A 21,328-nucleotide genomic window follows, 5' to 3' on the forward strand; every position below is an offset into this window, starting at 1 on the left:
TGTAGGATAATTGATGTAAACAAAAGTTAAGTTCCTAGGGCATCTCATCAACATAAGGAAATGACCTTCTACAAAATGTTATTCAAAGACCTGCTATACAGGGGCCTGGCAGAAGTAACGCCTGCTTGAGTGTGTTTGGTAAGGTAATAATATGGGTGTAATAACTTATAGTTTTAACTTGAACATTTCACCTAAAATGTCATATGGTGTGCTTGAGTATGATATTGTTATGTTACAGAATTACATGCTTCAGGTTTTGTAATAAAAGGGGGGCATTATTTTTTCCAGACCCTGCATATCCAGCATCAATATTTAGCAATACAGAGTGAATTGTATTCATCTACACCCACAAGCTTTCCCCAACCCAGCTGATTATTTTGAAGCAACTCTCTGGCATCATATGATTTCTTATGTATTTAGTGTGCATCTTTAAAAAGCAAAAGCCCTTAAAATAATCACAATATCATTATCACACCTAAAATAATAATCCATAAATATCAAGTCAATATTCACATTTCCCTAATAGCCCTTTAATTTTTTAATGCATTATTTGTTTGAATCTATACAGGATCCACATTTTGAGACTGGCTGAAAGGTCTCAAGTTTTGCTGTTTCCTATATTGTTTTGATATATAGTTTCCATCTTTATTTCTTTTCCCTTGGGAAAAAAATATTCAGTTTGCAGAATTGATCTCAGCTGTCCTACAGATTTCTCCATAGTCTGGATTTGGCTGACTCCATCCCTGTGGTATTATTTAACATTTTGCATCTGTATTTCCTATTGCCTCTAAATTCAAAGATCTGGTGGATTGATAAGATTCAGATTTTATTTGGGGAGGGGGCAGAGGGATGGGAGGGCCGGGGCAAGCCTGCTTCAAAGGGGGCATTGTGTACTTCCATAATTATCAAGGTTGTTTCGAATTTTATTACATTATCAGCAATAATCATTGCCTAGATCATTAAGGGTTGTAAAATGGTGACATTCAAATCCTACCATTTCCTCTTCCTGAGACAGGCCAGGAAGCCAGGGCAAGTGGAACAAGGAAACTGAGACAGAGAGCTGAACGAACTGGCTGAGCAATTTTCGGACAGATAGCAAATGTCACCTCCTTAAAGATGACATTTGACCTCAGTTGTATTTCAGCTCCAGGCCCAGAAAAGCAGCAAAACCAGGTGGGCAACACCAGGTCCAGTTGCAATGACAAAGGACTCCTGCCCTGGCACTGACCAATCAGTGGAGACCTCTACCCTGAAAGAGCACACCAGGAAAACTGATGACTATTCTGTTCAGACCTTCCCCTGAGGCCTCCCGTAAGAGTCCTGCCTGCAAGAGAGAGATAAAAGCCTCAAGACAAAGGACCCAGCAGGTGCTCCCTCTGGGGAGTGGGCCCCAGTCCTTCCTTTCTCCCTCTTCTTCCCTCTCGTCTTCACCCACAGGCACACATCTCCTAAACTCTGAGGGACCCACAAAACTTGCAATCGGGGGAGCAATGGGCACAGACAGCTTGTCCCAGGCTGCTCCCCTGAACCTGCCCCTAATGCCCCCTTTTCTCTGACTTCCCCTTGAGCTAAGGCAGCACAGCCTAGTCTCCCCTGTGGCTTCTCCTGTGTTAAGCCCTTATTGTACTGCCCTCAGCATTAATAAAGGTCCCCTCATAGTCATGCGGACTTGTGCTGTAAAATCTCTCCTATACAAAGTCAAGAACCCGCACACTACCAGCTTGCCCTAAGCAAACGGGCTGGGGGCCAGGTCCCCTGTCTGGTAACATCCCTGTGTTAGCCGGAATATTTATACAAAGGAAAACTTCTCCTGATCAACTATTAGTAATCATGAAGTACAAACGATATAGCAAAAAAAATTTGTTTTGATTGATTCTTTCAGAATAAATGATTAGTTGATTCTTTACTTAAAGGTTTCCTGAATACTGAGGTGGTCTCCCTACTCATCTCCAAAGCTGACCGACGAGTTTTTTTCTTTTTCAGTGTCATTATGAACTCATGAATCTATTGTCCTTATTGATATTCTTTGGCCAGCAGAAGCTTATTCAATGTGGCTTCCAAGTCTTTTGACAAGAAATTTGTAGTGTTTGGTAGCTTCCTTGTTTTCTATTGTGACAAAATATTCCAAGCTCATTTTGTCCATTTGCTGCTCCAAATCTAGAATCAGTCATTTCTCCCAGTGTCTCTGGGTTCTTTTAGGAAATTGCTCTACAGAGGACAGTCTAGGCAGCAGGAGTGTCACCAGTGCTGGACTGGTCATGTTTTCTGCACTGTTTTGGTAGACCTGTGAATACGTATTCTTTTAGATTTAAAGGTAACACACCGTGGGTTCTTCCTGAGACTGCCAACTAAAATTCAGGGTTACCACAGGGATTTTATTTAATTCTGTGCATTTTTATCTTTGTTTAGCCCAGCTGAAAGTACCAACTCTCAAAGATACCAGCAGTCACTTATCTCGTGATACAAGCACAGGTATCAGAGTAAGAGTAACAATATAACCACCAGCAATATGAGTGTTAGAAATAAAGATTTTTTTCTGTAGTCCTTTTTATCCTTAAAACACATCCTGTTGGAATGTATAATCCAGAAAAGGAAAGGACTTTAAAGTCACTGAGAATTCTCCAGATGGCAAGGTTTTGCCTCCAGTTTGAACCACACTAAAGCTGATTCATTTCGAGTTACTTAATAATTTTTTGAAACCAATTTTAAAATCTATTTTATTTGTTCACTTTTATTTCATGTAAAATATGACATTTCAAATGAGGAATTCTTACCTTTGTGGTCCACAGTTTGACGGTCCAGTCAAAGGACGACGTGACAAACAGGTGGGAGAAGTCGATAGGGCCCACTGCCATGTGGCAGTTAATCCCCGTGACCGGCCCTTGGTGGCCTTCGAAGACCTCGCCGATACCGGCTTTGCTGCATGAAGACGACACGTAAGTAGAGAGTTTCAGTAACCCTGGCAAAGCCGTGATTGCTTTGAAAAACAAATTAGTCCTGCCCGATTACTTCCCAAAAATTTACCACAAACACCATACGCCACCAAAAGTGAAACCACTTTCACAGTATCTTGAGAGATATAAAACACCAGACCACTTTCGGTGATTAAAAAACAACACGGTGTAATATAATCTTTTTGACCATTAGAATTTAATATTAAATGTCATCATTTAACCCTTTCTCAGAAGTTCCTCAAATCTCATCATTGTTGATGTAGTTACTTTGATGAAGAACATACATACTTAGATCTCAGAAGCTGTCATGTCTGTAATGAGACTATTCCATTGTTGCGATCACATTCTGTGCATGTTGCATTTTAATTTCTTCTGCGGGGCCTATTGGCTACAAAGCTCCATGCATTCTTGTATAAATGCATTTATTCTTTCCAGGACATTTGTTACACTAGGTTCACAAACCTGAACATATAATTCTTTGTGGAAACACTTGCCACTGCGAAGTGATATGCATAACTTAAATGAAATAGAGAGAAAATGCTGTTTTCACTGAAGCAGAGAAGAAATTTACAAATCCTCTAAAACAGGGGTGTCAAACTCATTTTCACTGGGGGCCACATCAGCCTCAACGTTGCCTTCAAAGGGCCGAAATAATTTCAGGACTGTATAAATGTAACTACTCCTAAACTGTTCAGGAGTTGAAATTATATTCGGCCCTTTGCGGGCAACCATGAGGCTGCTGTGGGCCCCTCCCCCACCGTGAAAATGAGTTTGACACCCCAGCTCTGAAGGTAAACTGCAAATGCCATAAGGGAGGGTGCCTTGTTAGTATGTTATATTAACATGCAATAAGTGTTCAGTAAATACTTGTTGAAACAAACAGCAAAGGAAAAGAGACAAACTTATACCTTTTTCTTCCAACAGAAGCACATTTGAGAACTAGTGATACACACTTTGAAATTATCCATAGACATTTGTCACTTATTTAACTAAGTCAGCATCCTTTCAGCCCCTTATTATCACACAGTAATCTGTGTGCAATCATACCAAATTAGAAAATATAGCAAAATGCCCTATTTTAAAAACCCGTGTGCATGCGGTGATAAATATGAAAAAATGCACAGGTATTATAGAATTTAAATATTATGTTACTAAGACTAGAAATGAACAGAATTATGAACACATTTGGGCTTCTGCAGCACCAGTAAACAGCAGTGTGCTGAGCACCACCTGAAGTCCTGAGCAAAAGGCTGCAGTGCGCGTTCTGCATAGCAGGCACTCGGAAATCACGCCCAGTGAAACTACAAACATCAGTTCTGCATGTGATCCTTTAAGTTTGTTCTAACGAACACGAGAAACTGACCTTTGAAGTGGCCCCTGGTGAGGTTCCACTTGCCCTTAACAGCATCCTGAAAGGGTTTATAGGGTGTAAAATGAGGACTTTGTTTAATTTATGGAAGTAGATTTGCACCTTCTCTATGTTAGGCAAAAAATGGAAATCTGCCCCCATAGGCTTCTATGACCCATTAAGAATTACTACAAAGCCAAACGCCTGCTACTTTACAACGTTACTAAGATTTGTGTTTTATATTTCAGATGGATGGACTGATGTAAAAGTATAGTCAAGTGTGCTGTACAAAGATTGGTGGTATGTACACCCATATGCTTCCTCTGAAATATTTTGATAGTGCATATACTGATTGTGCTTGAAAAGCACACTAGCCACAGGACAAAAATATTTACCATATAAAAGGTTATTCACATTACAGAATCCAACAAATAAATCTGAAAGTTATCAATGAACATATTCTGTGGCCTTCTCAGATCATTAAGGTCCTGGATGAAGTCCATTGAACCTGTGCCCTATTGACTATAATAAATGTTCAGATGAAGCTGTGATGCCATGTTTGGCCCGCTGCATGGCGTGTGCCTCACACCTGCCACTCAGGACCTTTTACCTGTATTGCAGCTACTTGTGTGTTCACCTTTCCCACCACCACCAGTTTCTAGAAGCTAAGGGCCCGGTTTAAATGATGTTTGTGTGCATGGCAGCATCTAGCGATGCACTCTGCTCACAGTAGGTGTACAGTGAATGTTGGTATGAATGAAAAACTTTGTCAGATCTTTGTTATGTCTTGATAAGACTTTAATGCAGGGTTTAGCCAGTTTTAAGGAAGTAGGCCCTTTGGGCAAGGAACTAGGAGCCAGGTCTTCCTAGTCATCTTTAAACCACGTGAGCACAGCAAATACTGCTCATTACAATCGGATGAAACAGTAGGAACATCACAGATCATATTGTGTAAATAGCAAAATCACTTAGCTGAGCCATGGGTGCTTGTTACTTCTACAGATCACAAAAACACGGGGGTCTGAACTTGGAATGGTTTGTGGTTCCTCATTACATGTATCAATAGCCAAGGATCAAAAATCCTTGGCAAGGATCCCAATAGCAAGGGATCAAAAAATCAATTGAATTAGAACTGAAGTGAAAGAGAAATTAAGCACCAAGGTGAACACAATGAGCCTTTCAAAACATGTGAGACTATTCATTGTCTTATATGCAATTTTACAACCTAGTCTAAATTACTGGATTCCACTTTATCCTGATGCTTTTCCAGGGGGCATTTTCCAATCTCTTAGTCAAGGCAGAGTTCTTGTCACCTGGAAACCACAGTGGCTTGTGTGTCTCATACTATTCTAGCCTCTCTGACTGGGAGGAAGGGTTAGCCCTGGGCACTTCCCTATATTATTTGGATATTGTCATTTCTTTATTCCCCCTCCAGATTTTCAGTTCCCCACTTACTGTGAGCCAGTCACCAGGCACGGAATCAATGATAAAATGAAAATAGTTCAGTAAGAGCAAAATGGCAGATGAACGAGTGGTTGAAATAAAATGAAACTAATATTATTGTAGAAGCATTCATAAAAATACATAAAATAGCAAATCGGACAGCCTATAGTCCTGTCCCATTTATTCTACTTTAATTTCTCCATAGTGCATGTCATCTTAAATCATGTATTTACTTGCTTATTAGTTTATTGCTTTTTGCCTTCATCAAAATATGAACTCCACGTCTGTTTTGTTCCTACTTCATCCTTATGCCATAATGCTGCCTGGCAGATGGTAGGTTCTTGGTAAATGTTCCTTAAAAGAATGAATGAATAAAGGAATGAAAGTTCTACGCAAACATAAAGGAGGGAAAGGTTTGCTTTGCCCAACAGAGTTTGGAGAGGCTTCAACATGCAATGACCCCTGTATTGCCTCTTGAAAATAAGAAGGATTCATCCAGGCCGATGAGAGAGACATGCCAGACTGGAGGAAGAAATCGAATGTACAAACTCATGGAGAAGTGCTGGAATAACCAATACGTGGGACTCCCATCCCTGCTAAGCATGTGGCTGCAGCCTGGAGGCTGAGGCCGGCAAGGGCCAGGGGGTCAAGAGTCTTACACGATATGCTAAGAAGCTGGGACTTTTTTCCCCAAGGCAGTGTGGACCATCAGAAGCTTACAAATGACTAATGACCAAATCAGATGGATGCTCATAATGAAGACTTGAGGCGGTGCTTTGCATTTCTTCAGAAATACCTTTCTCCTAATGCCAGGCGGTCACAACCCAGAGTGCGGTAACAGACTTTCGGAAATGAGGAACACGTCATCGGTAAGAAAACAGAAAATCACCTTCCATGACGACAGGCCGTGTAGACCGTACCCTCCTCACTGCCAACCACGAAGTTATTGACGTCTCCCGTCGGGAAAGCCATTCCAGTAACAGCCACAGGCTTGGACTTATTGTACACCAGCTCCATGCTCTCCTACCAAAACACGCCACGGTTACATTCCCTCTGTCAACCCCTCGCCATGCCAAAGATAGCACGGAAAAATCATTTGGCTACATCGTCTGTTTGCTTTTCACACAGCGTTACAAAAGACCCCAGCTGTGCCAGAAACCACGCTTTGCTGCCCCGACATTCGTGCTTCTGTGTATCTCTGGTTTCAGGCGGCTGGATTTCATCAGCATGTGCTGCTGCTTCTAAGTCGGGCGGAGATGACAGGTGAGAATTTTGAAACTAATGGTGCAGAAACTAAAGATAATACTGTAATGGTTACACTTGTCAGCCCCAGGCTTTAATAAAACACACAATACCCCTGTATTTACAAACATTTTCAAAATCAATTGTTCGTGAGACTACATGTGTACTAATAGCAGATCTACTAAGCACATTTGTCAAACAAGAGTGTGTGTCCTCCATGGACTGAAACCAGAAAGTTGTCACTCAGGTCAGAAAAAACAGACTTCAACAGGGGCTAGATTCCATGCAAGGCGGCCATTGCATGTATTGGCTATAAGCCTGCAAAGAACAGTGTTTAAATAAGTGTTTAAAATAGGGAGAGTCTTTATTTTATCTAAAATTACTTTTGAAATCAACAATTAAAGTGTATTTTAAAACATATTCTGCTGAATTGACTTTAATGACAGTGAAGAATAATTAAGTACAACTAATATCCCTGAATATATTTTTGCTATTTACATCAAAGCACCTACTATGTGCACCTGAAGTAATTTTTTCAAAAATCATTGTAGGGGATCATGTCATCATAGCTGCTTGGACATTTAGTGATTTTTTTGTTTGTTTGTTTGTTTCTGATTTTTCAGAACAAATAAATCAGGTCATCTCAGCCACGCAGTCCCTAAATCGGAAGTGCATGCTCACAGTCTGGGTAGCACAGACCACGCGGTCACATGACATGCCGGCAGTACTAAGATCCACAGAGTGAGTGCATCCGTGAGGGGACCCTGGGATGGCATAACACAGAAACTGGTGCGCTCCATTGATGACATTAGGAGTGGGGAAGGTACGTCTGTTGGTCGCCCACTTGGTTCAGAGAGGAGCCAGGGCCCTGAGCCAGTGTCATGCCCAGAAACCCTCACTCTGTCACAGAGACAGGCGGTCGCAGGCATAATAGAACTGGAAATGGTCTTGTAGCCCCTGCAGGACTGCTTTTGACCGGGAAAAAAAGCATGTTTAATCAGCAAAATGGGCAATTAAAAATTCCTAATTACACAGCTTGCTCTTATGTTTCCACTCTCCATGCTTTTTAAAAAAAAACATACTGCTGAGAATTTTAAGACAAAGTCATGAAATACCCACACACAAGTCCTGACTTACATAACATTAAAGTTAACAAAAATAGAGTAACTTAAATTGTAAGAAGCCTATTAGCCCCCTCAAAATTATAAAAATTGCTTATTTAGATTTAGTATTCTCTACATCTGTATTTTGGGGAGACTTCTGGGAGGTTCTTTACAGTTTCTGTATTTCTTCATGTATCTTGAAACTTCAATGTTTTCTAAAACTGTGAGAGAGACATTCCAGGAAAGGGAATAGGACTCTTCAAATTGAGAATTATCTCTTAGATATCCTTTTATGATTTTCTTGATGTCTTGTCACATTTTTGTCAAAGGCTATGGTGATAAACTCTTCTCTGTGTTTCTAGTTGGAAGACAGTTAAATACTTTTTCCCCACAAGAAAATGTGAAAATAGTATGTATACGTGTTTGTGTGTGGGGGCAATGTCTGCCTGCATGTGTGTATACATACGTCTGCTCTGAAAGCTGCACTCCGGTGCCTCTCTCTATCAATCGCTTCCACTCTGTTCCTCTGCTTGGTTCCCATTATTGCAATCAGTAGTGGTTTGGAACCTTCAGAACTTTTTGATTTTTGACTTCTCATATGTTGAGCAAGGAATGGCAGGTGCATTACTAACAAACACTCCAGAGGAGAAAGCAGGTGGTTTGACAAATTCTTCTCACACACGCACACACACACACACACACAGGCGGTCGTCTAGGCAATGCATACAAGCAAGGGCTTGGGTTTCTGTTTTGCTGGGGTACCTCTTCTCCAAGGACAGTACCCATCAGGGGCCGCTCTGTTGAGCTCCCACCTCGTTTCCATCTGTTTCACAACTCTGTAGGGTAAGTGCAATTCATACCACAGGCAACTTCCACAGTTACTATGCTTTAAAATGGATTATTTCATTTTCACTTGAAACTGACCTAAGGATTAATGTATTATAATAATTACATGATTTGTGGTAAAGGAAATGGGTTTTGGCTTCAAGAGGAGACTGCTGAAAGCAGGCCCCACGCTTTCAAGTGTATCCACTGGTTTTAGCTCCTATAGGATGTGAGGCTTTGGCTTTTAGGAGCTATGTTCCATTAGGTAGGTATCTCTTTCCACCAGGATGCTCTTATGTGTAGGGAAAAACAAACCCACCTGTGGAGTTGAGAGCATGTCCAGGCTCCAGGAACACATTTTACCATCAGTAGAGACAGTGATGAGGTTATGAGCATTCTGGGTCCCAACAACATTTACACAGTACACGGGATGCTGCAAAAACATAAACACGAAGGATCAGACACCGATCCAGGAGGAAATGCTTACATTTGAGTGTCAAACACATTACTCCAAAACAAGGATTAAAGAGTGACATAATCCTACAATAACATAGGCCTCAGGTCATTTGCCACCTTTGATTTGAACCTGATTTCTTTTGAAAAGCTTTGGCAGCAACACACAGCAGTGGAAAGACAAAGCTTCACCCGCTTGTCAGATGCAGCACGATGGAGCTGCAGGAGGCTGGGGAGAGCCAACGCGGACTGACGGGCAGAGGTGGTGCAGCGAGTGGAATCTGGGTTACTTGAGGGAGTCTCCACCTTGTAGCCTGGCTTCTAGGCTCACCAAGAGTGGTAAAAAAAAGCTCATCTTTAAAAGCAGAGATCTACTCGTTTTGGAAGGAGTAAGGGTTACTAAATCTGGAGTTCGAGGCATTATGGTTGCAGTGCCAAACATTTGTGAACATTCTTTATAAAAGTGGTTAATATTTACCAGCCTTTTTAATTTGAGGGAGAGACGGTGGTGGTAGAAATTATTGGCACAATGCGCCTAGTGAGATAAAGTTAGGCTCTTTTCGTTCACTACAAAATCTAGGATAATGATAGATTTATTTTTGAAAATACCATTTGGCATAGTATGGAGGCTTAGATTTGGACAAGGCCTTGAGAAACATCATTTATACATCCCAGGAATCATAAGCAAGATGCTCTAACCTTCTGTCACAACTCTAGTAGGTTATCCCACTCTGTAGAATCCTAAACGGTAGGCTAAAATCATTTGCAGCTGCACGTTAAATACTAAATGGAAGGTTAGCATAAGCAGAACCTAGCAGTCATTTGGGTTAGATTTCAGGCAGCTTAGCCATCAGTGGCCAAACCACAACTTAGCTGATGCTTCTCTGTGCAAATAGCTGACAGTCTAAGTCTCACACTTGATGACTTACTGTCCATTATACCTCGCCACAACGACAATGAAACAATCCTTAATATTGGAAAGTTGATATTATATAAAGAATGGTTTCCAAACTATTATTATCATATAAACTCCTGGTCAGATGGAACCATAATAATCATCTAGGGCAGCTGCTCATCTGCCTTTACCAAGAGGCGGTCCAAACACTGCTTGAACACCTTTCTTAGGGGCGGTCAGTTTCAGCACTCATTCCTGGAGCGTTCTCCTTCCACCAATGGGGTAAAGAAAGCTCAAGGAGATATTTTCAGTACAGCGCCCGCCCTCTGGGATTATACAGTCAAGTCAAATAGTATTTAGATTGTTGTTACCTTCCTCCCCTACTATTGTCTTACTCAAACTAATCATCACCAATTCCTTCTACTGATCCTTGTGTACCTGATTTTCAATTCCATCCCCATCCTGGTCACTCTCTTTTGAACATGCTGTATTTGTCTGAGTTCCTTTCAACACTGGAGTTCTGAGAATGAAACAAACTGTGTTCTGACCAAGGGAATCTAGTCACTTCTCACATGATAAAAAATATGCCTGTATCCATGCATCCTAAGATTACATTTGCTGCTTCAGCGATCCCATTACTTGTTTTACCTGTGCTGATGGACAGTCAGCTAAGTCTCTCTGTCTTTTTCACACCGCATCCCCACAGAAACTCTCAAATGAATCGGCCTGAGTGTATCTGGCATCAGAGATCTGAAGTTAAATGTCATCCTGATCAGGTTCCCTGAAGATCAAGAGGACAAACTGGGAGCAATGCTTTTCCCCCCGAGCCTCTGGGGTGTGTGGGACCTGCAGCAGCAGTGCACGGACACGAGTGCCGAGCCACGCGGCCTTCAGAGCTCTGCGTGAAAATCAGGGGGAAGAATGGAAGAAACAAACTCTCACCTTAAAACAGCAAACCTAGCAAAACTGAAGAATGGCCGATGGAAAAGGACAAGAATCACATGATTTCACTTATGTGGAATATAAAACAGAAAGCAAAAATGAACAACCAAAACAAACAAACAAACAAACAAAAAAACTCATAGACACAGACAGCAGTGTGGTGGTTACCACAGGGGAAGGTGGGAGGGTGGGGGGAAGAATGAAGAGGGTAAAAGGGGTTAAAAATATGGTGACAGAAGGACACTAGACTTTGGGTGATGAGAAGCAATACACAGCTGTACTATAATATCATACACTTGAAACTTAAATAACCTTATTAACCAATGTCACCCAAAAATTAATTTAAAAAATACTGAAATATGGGAAAGCAAGATCCAACCATTGTTATGGATCTGAAATTTACCTAGCGCTTTTCAGCAAGAGTCCAGTGGGATTTCATCACACACAATCAACATCAACACAAATCCCCAAGGCCCTAATGGCCTGGAACTCCTGTGGATGAGTGTAGAAGAAAATAAGGCAACTAGAAGAATATGTAGAGCCAAATGCCTAGGAAGGAGTATGTGTGGTAGCCTCTCTCTGGCTTTAATCAGTACTGCTGGCCTGTGCTTTCATGAGTAATAAAACTTAGTTTAAAAGAAAAGAGAGAGATATAAAGAAACCAGAACAGGAGCAGACACGTGGGCATGTCTACTCATACACAGACACAAACATACACAAGTCTACTTAATGGAAAGATAAAAGCAAACAGTACAGCTCATTTTTCCTGTATAGATGCCAGATTGTTTTTATTTATTTTAGGAATAAACTTACTGTGTGGCAGAGGGCTTTGCTTTAATTAGGATTTCCTGTCGTCCCCCATGCATATGTGTGGTGGGTGTGAAAGGAAATTAGTCAGTAATCTGCGGTGGACCTCTTGTTCCTTAACCGCTTTTCATCCGGGTACCAATCAGCTAGGCACTAGTGGAAGTTGAAAGATAGTCGCGAAATTTACTGGGCACTTTTTTTTTAGCTGTGGATTCAATGAAACACAGCAAAAGAGAAAAAGAAATTGTCATTTTATTTTCTAATAGAAATAGTGCCACTCTCTTGGATAATATTGTAATTGCATTTTGGTTGCGATGATCACATCCTGCATTATTTGAAAAAGAGAGATGAACTGCTTGGAAGAGCTCCTGGATTTCTATTCTCCCCAAAAGCTTATGGCTCAAAAGTCTAACATTCGGGTTGGTGATTTTTTGAAATTTCAGGAGGTATGCTCACAAACACACCAGATACACACAGGGAGCCAAGAAGTGTTGTCACGCTCCTTGAGCAAACACCTGCATTGAGCCTGTCTTCTCCTGGGTCACAATTTTCTGTTATTAGTTTGGAGAAATGGGGTAGGCACAAGCAATTTTCCAAGATTCCCAAGAACTAGTTTCACCTGCATGTGTCTTAGGCCCCAGTCAATCAGAATTAAGGCTAACTTGGCATTTGTCACTTCCTACTGTCAATCTTATTAGAGTGGGAGAATTTTCCTCTTCGTGGCCTAGCTCAAACAGCTAGCAGCTCTTTTTTTTCCAAAGCTAGAGTGGTTTGGAGGCCAGCAGATGAAACAAATGAGGCAACCCCATTAAGGAAATTGAAACAATAGTAGAGCTGTTTCCTTGGGCATAATTTGGGTGTTTCAGAGAAAGAACATCAGCTACCCTGAATGTCAAGGTAGCAAGGATTGACGGAGACATGCCTGTCTCCTCATTCCTCCTAACAATTGCTGAACACACCTGTCATTCTCTTAAAGGAAATGACAGAGTAGTTGTCTTCCAAACACTATACTGAACCTCTTCTGCTAAATTATGGGTAATGGTTTTGAGATGTTAACTTTTAACCTTAGGGATTATATTGTCACTGTAGACTTTACTGTTGAGACTTACACCATGCATTCCAGAATTTAAAGTCATAGCACTCCCTCTAATCGCAAGTGGAAAAGGCCCGTTGGCAGAAGTCTCCAGTGCCTCCCTAGACATGAAACCCTGACTCTTTATGGTCTATTTGAGGAGCTTCTATCTTAAAATGTAAGCATGAAGGGTTTCTTTAGGGGAACAATCTGACAGATGCCTCTTCCAAAGTTTCTCCCTACGTCCTTTTTTAGTTGGAGTCCACCCTTACCGGTGGTCTTTAGGACATCCAAAGAAATCCTTTCAATGTGCCAAAACTTGTAGAATAGTAAGAGATTTCTCTAAACCCAGTTCCTTCTTCACCTACTTTGCACTCGGCTGGACACAATCACTGTAAATTAGAGACTTGGAACTTGGAGTTACTGACGACATTGTCCTTTCGTCAGTTTTCCCTGCTCTCCGGGTGAGGCTGGCTGACAGGCATGGGACAAAAGCTGGACTTACGGTGTGCGCAGCCGCTGACAAGGGTGTCCGCTGCACTGGAGTCCTTCGATGACTGCGATTATCCCACAGGACAATCTGGCCCGAGTAGGTCCCTCCAACCACCAGGTTGGGGTGGAAACGAGCAAAGCACACGGACATCACAGAGGACTGTGAACGAAAAGGGAAGAGAGGGGCACTGTGAAATGCTTCAAGAAAACCCATTTCTTTTTGAGGAGAAAGCAGTTCATTACGTAAACTCAACACCTCCTGGAAAACACAAAGCAATCGCTGAGTGCACTGTGGGGAGGAAATTTTGTTCACAGACACAGACTTTCCCTTGAGAGGGTGGCCAGTGGTTACCCCTGGAAACCCGAAATCTGAAATCTTGGCCATGTCATCGACCAGGCGTGAAACCTATCTGGTGCACGTTCCTGTTCTGGGGAGGGGAAAGCTTGGTTTATGGGTGTTGCCCATTTACCAATAAAACTGTATCAGAGCTGATGCTCATTCTCCACTGACGTCTTTACAAAGCCATTCTTCACTTGAGGTCAGGGCCACATCAAGTTATAAGACATACAGTGTTGGCAAGGTTTTGAAGACTTTGAGATGAGGTGCCGTTTTGTTTTTGGCTTTGTGCAGACTTCTAGGAAGTATGCTGACCTCAGCCTGATCCAACTGGCTCCTCCTCAAAGTCCCTTGCCTCCCATGGGCATCCTCCTGACCTTTATCCTGCCCACTTCAGACAGTGCTTAATGTTATTCTTTGCCTATTTTAACAAACAGTCAAAAATGGATTTCAGTCCAGCTCTGCCATGGCCTGTCATAGCATCGTGGATGTGGTTTCTGAAAATCCACAAAAGACTACTGGGCACGACGTTTCCTAGGAAATTGCTGAGCGGAGGCAGAGCCGTGATATACTTAACATCAGACAAGCTGGCTGGCCCGCATCTGCTCTGAAGTCCATTTTGATGCCTGAAGTGTTTTCCATGTTTGTATTTGTATGTTGAAGTAATTGTTTTTCATGAATACATTCCATCCCTTCAATTAAATTCAATAAAGGCTCTTATGTGTAAGAAAGGCATTACACTGGGCATGATTCGAATACAAAGGCATTCACTGCGTTTAACAAACTTGTGGCCTGGTGAAGAAAACTGAAAGCAGGTGGGCAGATGGGCAAGCTGCTGCTAACCGGTCTGCGCCGGTCCGTGCCTGTGTGTGAAACAGAAGAATGTGTCTCTCCACGTGGACATAGTTGTGCAGGTGGGCGCACGCCTTAGCAAGTGGAGAGTACGGTGAGGTTTTGGCCTTACTCGTCTCTGGGCTTGACATCCTGCAAGTTGCAGGGCACAACTTGTACATATAAGTAGCGGCCTTGCATGTGGGACATGCCATGACTAAATCAGAGGTGGATGCGTGTATGTGTGATGGGGGAAGGCTGGCTTGAGCTACGAAAGGGGATGACAGAGGAAAGTGGAAAGGGTGGTGTAGGTAGAAAGCCCTCATGAAAGGAAATGTGTAGGATGTGTACGTGGAACATTCAGCAAGTGGAGGGGAAAAGAAACTGGCATTCCTGAGAGACGGATAATGGGGAGAAGAGACTGGAGGCACCAGCACGGAGGCTGATGGACAGCCCACAGTCTGGTTCGGCTGCGAAAGAGCTTGCGTGGAAGAGGCCAGCAGTAGGAAGGGTGGCTGGAGAGGTCGCATGGGCCCCTGAATAGCAGGCACATTTGAATTTTGTTCTGTAGGCAATAGCGAGAAATCAGAGCTTCCTGAGCAACAAAGTGAGAGGATCAAAGGTTGTAACTGACAAGCCAGCAAAGTAAAGAAGTGATTGGGGAAAAAAATTATGACCTCTTTCTGACTAGGAAGCTAAACACCCGTTTCTAAAAAAATCAGAACTACTACCAGCCTAAGCCTTTCTAGTCAGAATCAGTCTCAGACACTCTGAGGTAGATTAAAGAATGTGGACTATTTTTCAATGTCATGTTTTCCTAGTTTGAATGATTTTCAGTTCCAATTCCTTGAACACGTTTCAATGGAGAACATGCGTGTGCCCCAATCTGGTTTTCATAAAGTTCAAGAATAACTCTCAATAATGATACTGAATTAAAGAAAAAGAAAATAATGCTGGTTAGCTTCTTGTTTTACACATCCCACAGAAACAATTCTTAGTTTTCAATTGATGAAATTCTTATGTTGCTCGGGCTATGTTGGAAACAATTTTTTAAAGCTTCAGAAAGACTTAAAATTCCTTATGTCCTTAAATTAGAAAAATCCACTATTCAACCACTTGATTGCTTCCGCGTTTCAGTTAAATCTCAGCAAATACAGCTCCAAAACTTGTACAGTTTGTTGAGAGACTGAACTAGAGAAACATGAACAGTGGTGCAGTTTCTACAAAACTGAAACGCATAGTCGGCAATCAGCTAGACTCCCACCCCACCAAGTGAGAATTCTACTTCCTTCTTTTTCATTCATTCATTTGCTCACTCTTCATTCACTCATCAGACAATGAGTGCCCACTAAGTATCAACTCAATAATTCCAAACATTTTTAAATGTCACAAAAGCCCCATCTTGAAATCAGAATTCTAGCTACATTTGATAAAAAGTCAAATTAATATTAAAAGGCCGTAACACCACGTTGGGGCACCAGACTTCTGCCAGCTGAGGCTGTGCTGTTTTCCTGCAAACCAGTCCTTACAGTATCTCCATAAGGAATGGAGTAGACACACTTATTGTTATTTTATATTTGAAAGATTAGAAATGGAGAAGTAGTTATGTTATTCAACACTTTCATTTATTTTTAAAGCTTAACACATTAATTATACTATATATTCAATGGATGGTAGAATACATATAAAGGCTCAAACCAGATCTCCAGAATATGCCATATTTGACATGCTATCATTCATATGGAATCATTAAGGCAGTATGATCTCAATTATCTAGATGTAAAGTTTTAGAATTCGGTCATTTCTTGAGATGTTTTTAAGTACCCTGATGTTTGATGTAATGGTGGCAAACGTTTGGATGACTGACTGATTTTTTTTTTATTTTTCATCCAAATGTTTAGGGTCCTTTTGAACAGTCCCCTAACTAAGCCCTGACAGAGAAAGCTCCTTGTCTAATTTGGAAAGTATGCATCAACCTCCTAGAAGTAAAGTGTCTTGGAAAAAAACCCTGTAACCTCCTGCTGTTCATACAGCTACTGATGTAGTTGTTGTTGCCAGCTGTCATGGAATTTATAGCCTTCACGAAGGGCAAAGGATGACATCATCCTGTCAGTTACACCTACTTGTAAAGAGTAAAAAAAATTCTAGAAAAATTAATTGACACTACTAAAATATGTGATTTTTTAACAGCACATATTCTGAAGATGCATCATATGGAAAACATTTTTAATAATACAATGTTATTTTAAAAATCACTTTCCTAAGCATTTCACATTTTGCATTCAGTTAGTCAGTGTTATAGTAAGGCATTATTAAATTATAGGATTAATGCAATTTAGACAAACAAAATCAATTGGAAACAAGAAGTTTCCCTACCTTGTTACTCTTGGCTCTATGAGAATATGTATCAATATAGATATCATTGTAGTTTTAACTTTTTACCTATTTCATTTTATTCTTTAAAATATTAGAGCCTTAGAATTATTTTGAGAAATAAGGTATGGTCTTTAAACATTCAAATCAAGCAGTTCACCCAAGGGGAATAATAATGATCCAGTTGACAAGACTTTTTGGACAATGTTAACTATCTAATCAAAGTGAGCTTTCCTGACACTACAGTCAGACTCTGCTTTTATAAGGCTAGTGATTTCACTGATGTGGCCACGTTGACAGTCAAAGCGAGGGCCCAGAAATACAACCCAACGTGTTAAAAAGCTTGATGTAAACTGATGAGCCTGACCGACTGCACGCAAACACGCAACGCACGAGGTGTCGTTCCAGGGCAAGCATCACATTTTGCTGACTTGCATCCTTTATAGTTCCCCTTGATTAGGACAAGCACGGTTCTGGAACTGTGCTTTCAGGATCAGGCCACCTCTACTGACCATTTCTGGTGTCCTCTGCAGACGCAGTGCCAGAGGCTCCAGAGGAAACTCGGTTTATTTTTCATCTCCAGCAGACTGCCTGGTTAATGGCTGTCCCCGCAGAGGCGGCGCTCCCCTTGATCCATATTGCCACATGTCCACTTGAACACCAGCTGACCCACTAAACTGCGTTCCACACCCTCCTCATCCACTCCCAGAGGAAGCCGTTTATTTTACCCCATTCACCAAGGTAATTCCAAGGAGACCAGACGGGTGGAGCCTTCCCTTTCAACGTCTCCCTCTGCTCACTGCACACCACTGTATTCAATTGCAGCCGGCTCCAAACCCTCCTTAAGTGGCTGTGGAGGCTGTTTTCTATTTTATGGAGCTAATGCAGGCCAGCTTAGGGATGGTACTTCCCCTTAACCACAGACCCAAATGCCTAGGACAAATAGCCTTTGGTCACTGCTGGCTGGGCAGCTGGTCCCCTATGTTCACATTTGATATGGTTTGTCCTTCTGTGTGTGGTGCTCTGCCCACTCCCCAGCCATCGTGGCCGAGTGGGAGCAATAGGGGTCCTGTATTCAAAAGCAGCTCCTATTTCAAGTACCATCTCTTCTGGGGAGAGGTTGGTCCCCAGAGAGGGAATGGCCATATTGTTGCCATATGCTGTGTAATGGTGGCTGACATTTCATGTGCCTAAAAGCAAATGCTTAACTGTCAGAGGGCTCTGAGGCAGACAGATCAGATGCTTCTGGCTACTAGTGAGCTAGTATGTATTTCTGCAAGTACCTAAGAAACCCACAGAGATATTTCTCTTCTTAATGGAAACACATGGAACTGGGGGGCCTTGCTGTCGAAAACCTCCCTCACAGGCCATCACACAGCAGCACCAGGCATCTGACCGTGTGGAAGGTGTGGAGGTGGTAAAGCCGAGCCACAGGTCAGGAGTCGGGTACTGAACTCTAACAGAGATGAAGGGAAAGGGCCTGGTTTCCTTCAGAGCTCTCTTCTCCTTTGCCTCAGTTTCCATCCCAGGGTGCACATGTCATTCTTCTAAACTCTGAGGAGAGCAGCCATCTACTGAAAGTTATCACCCCATTGGGAGCGGGGTACCCAGGAGCAAAGATGGAATAAGTTTGCTTACTACTTCTTGACTGAGTTTGTATTTTAAAAAATGGAGCTCACACTAAAGTCTGATTTCCCAGAGATTAGAAATCACTCATCCCGATGACTTTTCTTAGAATCCCTTGGAATTTCCATGCCTTTCCATACTGAGATTATGTCATGGGCCTAGACCTGTGTGCTGAGCATACGGAAGTTAGTGCCCAAATCGCAATGAGATGTCACCTGACATGCACTAGGAGGGCTGTGATTTCTGAATGTTTACATATCAGGTATACCTCAATAAATCCGGGGGTGGGGGAAACAACAAAAAAGGAAAAAACAAGTGTTGGTGAGGATGTCGAGAAATTGGAACACTCATACAATGCTGATAGGAGTGTAAAATGTACCAGCCACTCTGGGAAACTGTCTAGAAGTTCATGAAAAGGTTAAACATGAAGTTAACATAGGACCTAGCAATTCTACTCCTAGGCATATACCCAAGGTAACTGAAAATATATGACTAAACAAACACTTATACATGAATGTTTGTAACAACCTTATTTATAGTAGCCCCCAAAGTGGAAACAACCCAAATGTCCATCAGCTGAGGAATAGATGAACAAAGTGTAGTAAATCAATACAATAGACTATTATTCATCAATAAAAAAGAACACAGTACTGATATGAGCTATCAAATGGATAAATCTTGAAAACATTATGTTAAATGAACCAAGCTCCAAAAGACCACATACGGTATGATTCCATTTATCTGACATGTCCAGAACAGGCAAATCCACTATGGCAGGAAGTAGATTAGCGGCTGCTCAGGGATTGGGGTCAGGGAGAGAGTGGGGACGTGGGATTCATTTTGGGGGGCGGTAAACATGTTCTGGAATTGCATAGTGGTGATGGTGCACAGCTTTGTTGGTATACTGAAAACGCTACATGTATACTTTAAAGTGGTGAATTTTGCAGTATGTGAATTATATCTTAATTTTTATAAACACTTAGTGTGCAGACTTGGTTCTGATCTCATGGAGTTGACCAACCTTTTTATTATCTTCAGGACAACTGTCTGGATTATTTTAATCATTTTTTCTTCAAATAATTATTCAATCCTCTTTGCCTTCCCTGAAAAATCTTCTTTAGTTTCTGCATCCCAAGAAAAACTGAGCTGAAAACATAGTGCTAACACACTTGGAGTCCCTAGTGCTGACTTCTTGTTCTGAAAAGAACAAAAAGCTTTGTGCATATTTTAAGCCTTAATTTTTTTTGGGGGGAGGGAACAAATTTTCAAATTACTTATCTATTTAAATTTATTTTTCATTACAGTTGATATACAATATTATATTTTTTCCAGGGATACAAAATAGTGATTAGACATTTATGTACCTTATGAAGTAATCGCCCTGATAGAAATCTAATGCCCATAGTCAAGCCCTGGCTTTTACTGACTTTGGAAAATGAGTAAGAGGAGGAAGAAGAAACAGTGCAAAGTTAGCACCAGAGGTAACTCTCCAGTGAAAGCCAAGGGTAGATTCATGCCACATTATTATTTATATGTATAATCATACTTCAAGGACTGCCAGTGTAGGGGAATTTCAGCTCGAAATCATAGTTGGTTACCCCTTCAGTACAAGTACTTTTGAATACAACAAAATTCTAGGGCAAATGTGATGATTTGCACACTACTTCCAAGGAGTTTTCTGATTTTTTAAAGCATATTTCACATCTCGAATCCGAGCTGGAACCTACTTATCTGTGATGTGACTTTACATCTGACTATTATTAATTTATCATTTACAGGCTCATGGGCCCCTCAGGCTATTTTCTAAATCAGAGTTACTCTAAATTTGCCTCTACCTTAACATCGTCTGAGGAGCTTTAAAAAATTCCCTGATGCTCAGGCCATCGTTCATACCAATTAAATCAGAATTTCTGTGGCTAAAACCCAAGCATCAATACTTTTAAAAATTTCATACCAAATTCCCATGTGAAATCAAGTGAAAAGTACTTTCTTAAATCAATGGTTCTCAAACTTGTCTGAACATATGACTTAGAGAGTTTATTAAAAACACAGATTCTGCTCCTGCTGGTGTGGCTCAGTGGATTGAGTGCTGGTCTGTGACCCAAAGGGTCGCCAGTTCAATTCCCAGTCAGGGCACATGCCTGGGTTGTGGGCCAGGTCCCCAGGTGGGGGCATGCAAGAGGCAACCACACACTGATGTTTCTCTCCCTCTCTTCCTTCCTGCTTTCCCTCTCTCTAAACAATTAAAAAAAAATAGAACTATCAAACAATGCTGCAATTCCACATCTGGGTATTCATCAAAAATAGCAAAAAACACTAATTTGAAAAGATACACACACCCCAACATTCATTGCAGCATTATTTACAATAGTCACGATGTGAAAGCAACTTAGGTGTCCATCGAGAGATGAATGGATAAATAAAATGTGGTATACAATGGAATATTACTTGGCAATATTAAGGAATGTCATTTGTGAAAATATGGATGGACCTAGAGGGTATTACATTAAATGAAAGAAGTCAGAGAAAGACAAATACCATATGATTTTAATTATGTGTGGAATAAAAATGAAAAAAAAAAACAG

General features: G+C 41.4%; 1 protein-coding gene across 10 annotated transcripts in view; it reads right to left on the reverse strand.

Moving 5' to 3' along the window:
- DYNC1I1 (dynein cytoplasmic 1 intermediate chain 1) overlaps positions 1-21,328 on the reverse strand; it is a 285,945-nt gene that overhangs the window by 53,197 nt on the left and 211,420 nt on the right. For all 10 annotated transcript variants that reach the window (XM_045828664.1, XM_045828663.1, XM_045828666.1 and 7 more), the window contains 4 exons: positions 13,590-13,736; positions 9,235-9,348; positions 6,635-6,768; positions 2,775-2,919 (listed from right to left, as the gene is read on the reverse strand). In XM_045828664.1, coding sequence (XP_045684620.1) covers positions 2,775-2,919; positions 6,635-6,768; positions 9,235-9,348; positions 13,590-13,736 — 540 coding nt within the window. The remainder of the gene's footprint in view (positions 1-2,774; positions 2,920-6,634; positions 6,769-9,234; positions 9,349-13,589; positions 13,737-21,328) is intronic.

The sequence above is a fragment of the Phyllostomus hastatus genome, unplaced genomic scaffold (assembly GCF_019186645.2).
Source record: "Phyllostomus hastatus isolate PE091 unplaced genomic scaffold, TTU_PhHast_1.1 phas_scaffold_78, whole genome shotgun sequence".
Taxonomy (NCBI): domain Eukaryota; kingdom Metazoa; phylum Chordata; class Mammalia; order Chiroptera; family Phyllostomidae; genus Phyllostomus; species Phyllostomus hastatus.